General features: G+C 41.3%; 1 protein-coding gene across 1 annotated transcript; it reads left to right on the top strand.

Moving 5' to 3' along the window:
• Nucleotides 1-310: 310 nt before the first annotated feature.
• LOC114551259 (uncharacterized) lies at nt 311-6,439 on the top strand. The gene is made up of 10 exons (XM_028572429.1): nt 311-347; nt 975-1,155; nt 1,601-1,864; nt 1,962-2,216; nt 2,310-2,558; nt 2,667-2,924; nt 3,733-4,029; nt 4,116-4,385; nt 5,055-5,135; nt 5,268-6,439. The coding sequence occupies exons 1-10, from the start codon at nt 311-313 to the stop codon at nt 5,332-5,334; spliced, it is 1,959 nt and encodes a 652-aa protein (XP_028428230.1). The 3' UTR covers nt 5,335-6,439.
• The last annotated feature ends 1,606 nt before the right edge of the window (nt 6,440-8,045 follow it).

The raw sequence follows: 8,045 nt of genomic DNA, 5'->3' as shown, positions 1-8,045 counted from the left end.
CATTTCAGCATCATATCAGACCGACCACTGTGCAAACGTTACTATCATCCTCACCAACGTAGCTTTGTGGGCTTTTGACTACTAATAACCAAGTGAAAGATAAATCATTCATGGTAATTATGTTACCTGTCGAGAAGAAACGTGGCTACATCTGCAGCTCACGCCACCTCTGAAAAGCCACTCCAATATTCACCTGAGTTTTGGGAAACCTTTCTGCAGCTCATGCTATTATATGAGTGTGTGTTATGAGCAGTGATTGACCTGAGCAGAGCCCCCCGTGGAAATTGGAACGAATATCAAAGGGGCGGTTATGGAGATGATACAATCACACTACAGGCTCATTGGAGGTAAACCAGCAGGTTTTAAAAATATGCAGTCCGGCTCGTTGCATGTAGTTCTAGTTTCACATTGGGTCAGTTTCTTTGGTCTGAACTGGGCCTAAAATTTTTAATTTTTACTGTTTATGCATCTTTGTTCTCAATATCGGTTATCTGTTTCCATTAACTAATAATTTTGTATCAATATTGTCCCTGAAAAAACAAATTTCAGTCGAGCACAAAAAGCTTTTTATTATTTCTGGTTTCAGGACAAAGCTGTCTCATCTAAAGTTTAGATTTTCTCATTTTATACAGAACAGACATTTCAAGATGGAATCCATCAGGGACAAGTTTTGTATTTATTTGATAAAAACAAATCATCATCAAATGTTTTTTTTATTATGATTTCAGTGTTCCTCGGTGGTTATCACAACCTTCAGAAAGAAATCAGGTTCTTTGGGAATCTGTTGTGTGCAGCAGCAGAGAGAGAACAGCAGACAGGAGAGAAGACACTGGAGCTGTTATCATCAGTGTGCAGATACAAACATTCCCTTTTAAACATGAGGAGGAGGAGGATCAATGGTGTATCATTTTCCTGCTGGATCTGTACTCCCAAATGATCCTAAAACAGGTCTGAGTCTCCTTCCATCATTACAGTCAGTTTTCCAGTCAGCTCCTGCAGTCTGGATCATAAACCTCTCAGAGAAAAGATCTCCATCCTCCTGGAAGTGCTGAAACTCCAATCAGAGAAGAAACAAGTGGAGCTGACAGGCTGCTCAGATGAAGAGAGTGAAGTGAGGAGTTTCCTACAGTGTCTGCCTTATATCTCACAGCTCAGGTAAGTCAGACAAATACTGTATATTTAATAATAATATGTTGCTTCTTTAAGAAGAGGTTTGTCAAAAATCCATCTTAATAATCACCTGGGTTTTAAATGTTAATTGACGGCCATTTACAAATGAACATAATGTAGAAACAGATGAATTAAATGTCTCAGTTCAGTAATTATTTAGTATCACAGTCTTCTGTCTTTATGAGAATAATGAGATGATATGAATAATAATAACAACAATGTAGCTCTGAGACAACAACAAAGTCCTGCTAATACTTTCTTATACAGGAATTAAAAACATTGTATATAAATGAAAGTATATCTCACAGCTCAGGTACTGTGTATTTAATTCATCCTTTAGGAAGTCATTGTCCATAACATGGTTTGTTATGTATTCTTTTTAGTTTTTTCTTTGCTGTGTTCACACCTCCTCCTTGTTGTTGTGTTTCAGCTGTGATCCCGAGTTCTTCCAGAGAGTGTGTTCACTGATCTCTGTCAGATCCAGAGAGGAGGCCGAGCAGTTGTCCTCTGTGCTGCAGCTGCTGGGCTTCAGCCTGCTGTTAACAGGAGAGTTACGCAGCAAAACCTGCCGGTCTGTGGGGACAGTTGTCAGACTTTGTGGCTCTGATGTAGATCTCATCCTCACACCAAGAAAGATGTCTGTCAGAGGAGCCTCCCTCCTCTTTAGACGTACTACACAACTTCACAGTCTGAAGTACGCATTCATATTATTACTGTTTTTATTCTTGTAACCATCTTCTCCAGTTTGAATGTTCAGTTAGTGGTGAACTTGTTTTCTCTTTTGTTTTCAGGCTTTCCACAGACATGGCCTTGTTAATGTGTCGATGGGTCAGAAGAGGGACAGTGGCCTGTCGGCTGACTATGGAAGAGCTTTCTCTCTCCTCTCAGACAGCCCAACCATCAGAGAGAGGGCTGATGAAGGTTGTCAGTAGTTTGGCTTCCCTGCTGAGATACTGGACAGTCCGACGGTTAGACCTGACGGAGGTCTGTGTTCCTGCTCAGGGTCTCATTCCTCTGCTGCTTCATGATGGTCCTCTAACAATCAAGTACAAGTCTTTCCTGAGCCTCATAAACACACACTGATCAATAAAAAGGCTAAATGTATTAATAATCTACTTTTCTAACGTTTTAATCTGCAGACTGAGTGAGAAGGTTTTGCAGCCACTACTCTCCGTCCTCCATGAAATCCAGGATGAGGCCTTGACCTGTTCCTTCTTGAGGAAGGTTGGTGGAGAGCTGACATCCTGCTGTCTGAACTGGGAGCTCCTTCACCATCTGCTGCTGCAGTCGTCAGCTCTCACCATCACTGTGAACATGAGGAAGAACCGCTTCTTACAGGAGAGCGTCACACGTCTGCTTCCCTTTCTGGACACGATTGTGTTCAAAAGGTCAGCAAGTTGTTTTTTAGGTTTTATCATATTTAATCATGTCCATGTGTTGCTGTGGCTTGTTTTCACTAAACAAAGTGTCCTGGTGAATACACTTGATGCTTTCAGACCCTGTCCCAGCTTTGTGTTGACCGCCATCAGAGAGATCTATAAAGCTCGAGCCAGTCCCGTTATACCCAGTTTACTGAGGTCATTGGATGATGTCATCAACCTGACCTGCAGACAGATGGACTCGGAGGACTTTGCTGCTCTGCTCTTCACCCTGAGACACAGTGACAGAGTTCAACTGAACCTCACGTGGACCTCCATACCAGCAGGGGACATAAAGTCCATCCTCTTAATGCTGGACAAAGTCTCTCATCTCAGGTCAGACATTAGTGCTCGTCTGTTTACTGTTGCTTCTCCCCATCATCAACACCTGAGTCCAGTTATCTCTTGAGATTCCTGCTCCAAGCAGTCGGAGGGTCCAAACAAACGCAAACAACAACGTAAACCAAAATGGCTCTTAACCCAATATAAAATATATACAAGACATTACAAGATAATTCATTATAAGGTCATTTGGGTTTATTATTGTCTTTAGTAGTAGTTTTTTTCTCCCATCATTCTATCAGTAATATTCACATTTTACCCACCAAGCTAACAGCTGAGATCTGTGAGCTGACAGGTCAAGAAACACGAACAATCACACAGGTTGGAAACTAACCAACAGCTTTTCCAGATTATTTAAACCACACACTGAATGTGAGCCATGAAATGTCTGATAGTCTCTCCCTGCTCAGGACAACTGTAGTCAGAACAGTGGGACAGAGTTGAAGCAGGAAGTGTGAAGGATGTTTACACCTGACAGTTTGGTTCATTTTAAAGTTTACTTTAGTTTTCTCTTGAATTAGTTTGTCTAATCTGGAGGTTTGTTGCCAACAGATCTGATCTGTTTCTTGGTCAATCAGAGCACTTTTCATTCCCGATATTTTCTATTAACATTATAGGCTTTATGTTATTAATACTGACGGAAATAAGGGCTACCATAATAAGTTGTAAAGAAACATAATTCTCCTTTAATTTGTCTTTTGTTTCTAATGCATGTGAAGCTGCAGATCATTCTAGTATCTGATCAATGAAAGTATCTATATGGTTCTGTTATTGGTTTAATTAGTGGATCATTTCCTCTCAGTGTTGACAGGAATCAGCTGCTGAGGTTGGTCCACTGCTGCGCTGCCTCCGAGGCCCAGCAGGGGGCAGCAGCCGGCCTGCTCAGGACTCTGCAGCACCGGCTGGATCTGTCCTGCTGCTCCAGTGTGGAGCTGGACCATCAGAGTGACTCTCTCAGTCTGACTGCTGAGGACTGCAGGGCCGTCTCCACCATCCTGACACACAGCAGCAGAGACACACAGCTCCTCCTGCAGGACTGTGAGCTGGAGGACAGCGGCCTGGACCTGCTGTTTCCTGTCCTGCACAGAGTCCGTCTCAGGTGGGAAAGATCCCAGAAAGTCTGAAAGCAGAGGAGAAGTTTTTGTTCATGTTTCTGCATCGTAACAGTCTGTTTCTGCTGCTCAGAGCCAGTAAAGCTGTCCTCCTCCGGCTGGTGTCCCTGGTTCCTGTGGACAGTGAGAGGGACTCAGTGAGACGGGCAGTGTCCCTCCGTACAGCCCTGGATGGACAGCTGGACCTCAGTCACAGCACGCTGGATCAGAGGGCCTGTGGAGCTCTGGCCCTGATGCTGGACTTCAGTGAAGAGCTGCCAGAGCTGGACCTGAGTCACTGTGGACTCACTGACCAGCTGCTGCTCACACTCAGCGCACATCTGCACAAAGTTCAAGTCCTGGAGTGAGTCAAACTACAAATGTGTTCATGTGTGCAACAGTGTTTATAACGCAGGGTCAGCTCTAACCGAGCTGGAGGAGTTAATTTATAAAATATATATTACAGCGACCGGACGAGGTTCAAAAAGAGCCAGCAATGTCAGCTGATCAGTTTAATGAGCCGAGAGGACAGCAAGACAGCTTACTGGAGACAATAATCTACAGACATAAATTAATTAACCCCAAATATTAATATCACATACAGCAACCTACATTTATTAGAGATTCCCTAAACGTGCTTTCAAGGGCAGATGTTGTTGCATTTACATTTCAGTTCCCGTCAGTGTGTAAATGATTATTTTAGAAGACAACATGTCTGTATAGTCAGAGCTGTCTACAGAAAGCTGCAGTACAACAAACATACTGTACTTATTCTCTCCTGTCTGTATCTAAAGTGAGTAGTTTTCATGTATTTTACTGTAAATTCCTTCAGAAAGCATCAGTCTGGCTGGAGATGAGTTATAAACACAGAGAACTCATAATAATTCGGTTGGCACGACCCAATCTATCCGGATATCAGAAGATAAGGGCTGTGGTGATTTGTTTAAAGTAGAAAATGTCCATCAGCAGCAGCCGGCTGATATAATGTACAGTAATAAATGTAATGTAATAAATGTTTGTGTGCATGTTACAGTCTGAGTCACAATAACATCACGGATGCTTCAGCTGACCTGTTACTGCGACTGTCCATCAACCCGTCCACTGACACCGTGCGGTGAGCTTTCTTTAATTCGTGTCCCATTCATTCAGTTAAGAGGAAATGAATAACTTGAGATCAGCTCAGTGAGCCGCTCCACATCTTATTCTGTGTGAATAGCGTCTGCTCTCTCTGTTTGGTGTTTTCTAGACTCTTCGGGAACAACATTGTGGACAGAACCTCCTTTAAGAAAGACCAGCGCTTTGAGATGTGGTGAAGCAGCCGTCGGTGTGTAAGATCTCCTTCTACCACCTCAGGAACATTACCAAACTGCGTCTCACACTCTGTCCGATGCAGAACAACCCCGTGCACAGCTTGGCCTCCTGAAGGCGGGACTACTGTAACGTTCTCGTCATCAGGACTTCTAGCTGAGCCTTCGACGACTTCACTACATCCAGAACAGCTCCGCTAGGGTCCTAACGAAGGTACGGAAATACCACCACATCACCCCCATCCTTCACTCTCTCCACTGGCTTCCTGTCTCCTTCAGGACCAAGTACAACATCTCGCTGCTCACCCATCAGTGTATCCATGGAAACGCCCCTCACTACCTCACACCACAGACCTCCTGACGTGACCTCGGCTCCAGAAACAAAGTCCTTCTTCGGCTCAGCCGCTCCTCTTCTGTGGAGCTCCTCCCAGACCACCGGAGGGCTCCTTCAGGGACAACAAACACATTTCTTCTTCAGAAAGCCTTCTCCTAAACTTTGTACTTTTATGCTCCTCTTTTTTTAAACCTGTTTTTAATAATGTTTACTTATTCAATGAAAGTATGACTGTATTGCCGGTACTAATACTGTGTTTGACGTCTGTTTCTGTGAAGGCCGAGAGCAGCCGGCAGTGTTTGATAATAATAATCTAATATTTTATTTATGATGACACGCTGAGATTGTTCTGGTGGGATCATCTTTATAACAACTGTTTTTGTATTTTGTGATAACTCGTCAGGATCTCAGGAGAATTATCTTAAAATGTGAATAAGAGTATTATTTTAGTTTTGGTTTTAAAGAGACTGACTTTGTGTCAGGAACAGACCTCGTTCTGAGACTCGGAGACCCAGGTTTATATTTTCTGGAAATGCAATAACTATTTTAAACTCTTGTGAAATGTACAGCTCTAAATATGTTCAATAAATACTTGAAATGAAACGGTCAAACGCCTGTAGCACATTAAATGTAATGCTGTATTTTGACACAGTTATTACAATCATGTTAGAGAGTATTTATCTTTTAGAGTTTAACACGAGCTCAGCTTACTGTAAGGGGAACAAACCCCTGGTCTTTATTTTGGGGAAATAAAATGAATAAACGGTCTAAAAGCTCTGCTGGTGTCTGTGTTCTTAGTCTCATTGTTACATGTTAATCTGTGCTGCTTTTGTTTTTATGAGCTCCACCTTAATGTCTTAAAGCTTCAGTTCACTTCAATAACTTTATACATCTCACTAATAAAACTGGAGATGAAACAGGTAGTAACTCTGGATACTATTCCACAGATCTCACCACAGACCATCTCAACTGACTGATAGTCATTTTCTATAGTTCATTGAAAAAACTTTACATAATTTTAACATTTTATGTTATAAATTATTGCATTTTGTCCTTCACTACATCTCGGAGAGGAATGTTATACTTTTACTACTACATTAGTTTTAATATCTTTAAATTGATCAATTTTAGGCAAAATAAATAATAAAATTAGAAATAAACTGGAAAGATGTCTGCAGCTCTGCTTGTAGTTCCTGCTGATGAGTTTAATTATTATTATATATCGATATAATCGATCAATTTAAAAATGTTGACTCTAATAAAGTAGTAAAAGCATAATATTACTCTCTGAAATGTTGTTAAGGGCAAAATATTTAAATAATTCACAAAATAAAACGTTTAAAACCCTTTGAAGGTTCAGTGAGTGAGTTCCAGCTGTCAGCTGCTGGTGTCTGGTGTAATGGCGCCCTCTGGTGGAGATCAGTAGCAACTACAAGCAGAGCTGCAGACACATTATCCAGTTTTTTCATCTATTTTAATTATTTATTTAGCCTAAAATCGATCAATTTAAAGATATTAAATCTAATAAAGTAGTAAAAGTCTAATATTCATGTCTGAGATGTAGTGAATGACAACATTTGTGAATAATTCATAAAATAAAGACTTCCAGCTGTCAGCTGCTGGTGTTTGGTGTAATAGATTAACAGGAACTACAAGCAGAGCTGCAGACACATTATCCATTTTTTTCATCTAATTGTATTATTTATTTTGCCTAAAATCGATCAATTTAAAGATATAAAATCTAATAAAGTAATACAAGTTTAATATTCCCCTTTTGAGATGTTAAGGGTAAAATGTTTAATATAATTCACAAAATAAAACGTTAAAAACCTTGAAAAGTTCATTGAGTGAGTTCCAGCTGTCAGCTGCTGGTGTCTGGTGTAATGGCGCCCTCTGGTGGAGATCACAGCGTGTACAAAAAACAACGTAACATGAGACACAGCCGTCTTCTAACTGTAAACAAACCTGGAACTATATTCTCAGGCGGAAGAATATAGTACTTGGGCGGAGTGATATGCCTGTCTGAGAACAGTAAACAAACCGGGAACTATATTCTCAGACAGGCTTGCTGCGAGCATATCACTCCGCCCAAGTACTATATTCTTCCGCCTGAGAATATAGTTCCAGGTTTGTTTACAGTTAGAAGACGGCTGTGTCTCATGTTACGTTGTTTTTTCTACACGCTGTGACTCTACAAATCACAACATGTAAATAGGAACATGTTGGTGTTATTTTGTCACTTTTGTCACAATTGGGAGCAGTAGGCTAGTTGGAACCAGTTACCTGCAGGATCTGTGCTAAGCTAAGCTAATGCTGGAGCCGTCAGACAGCGTTACAGCACGCACGGAGATGAGAAGGGTATGTATCGACTTGTCTTACTCTG

The sequence above is a fragment of the Perca flavescens genome, chromosome 24 (genome assembly GCF_004354835.1).
Source record: "Perca flavescens isolate YP-PL-M2 chromosome 24, PFLA_1.0, whole genome shotgun sequence".
Classification (NCBI taxonomy): Eukaryota; Metazoa; Chordata; class Actinopteri; order Perciformes; family Percidae; genus Perca; species Perca flavescens.
Note: the sequence above shows the minus strand (reverse complement) of the source record. Positions and strands in the feature narration are given on the sequence as shown.

Coding starts and splice junctions, on each gene's coding strand:
- LOC114551259 (XM_028572429.1), top strand. CDS start 311: ATGGAGATGATACAATCACACTACAGGCTCATTGGAG. Junction 2,559..2,666: donor GACACGATTGTGTTCAAAAG/GTCAGCAAGTTG, acceptor TGATGCTTTCAG/ACCCTGTCCCAGCTTTGTGT. Junction 4,030..4,115: donor CTGCACAGAGTCCGTCTCAG/GTGGGAAAGATC, acceptor TCTGCTGCTCAG/AGCCAGTAAAGCTGTCCTCC.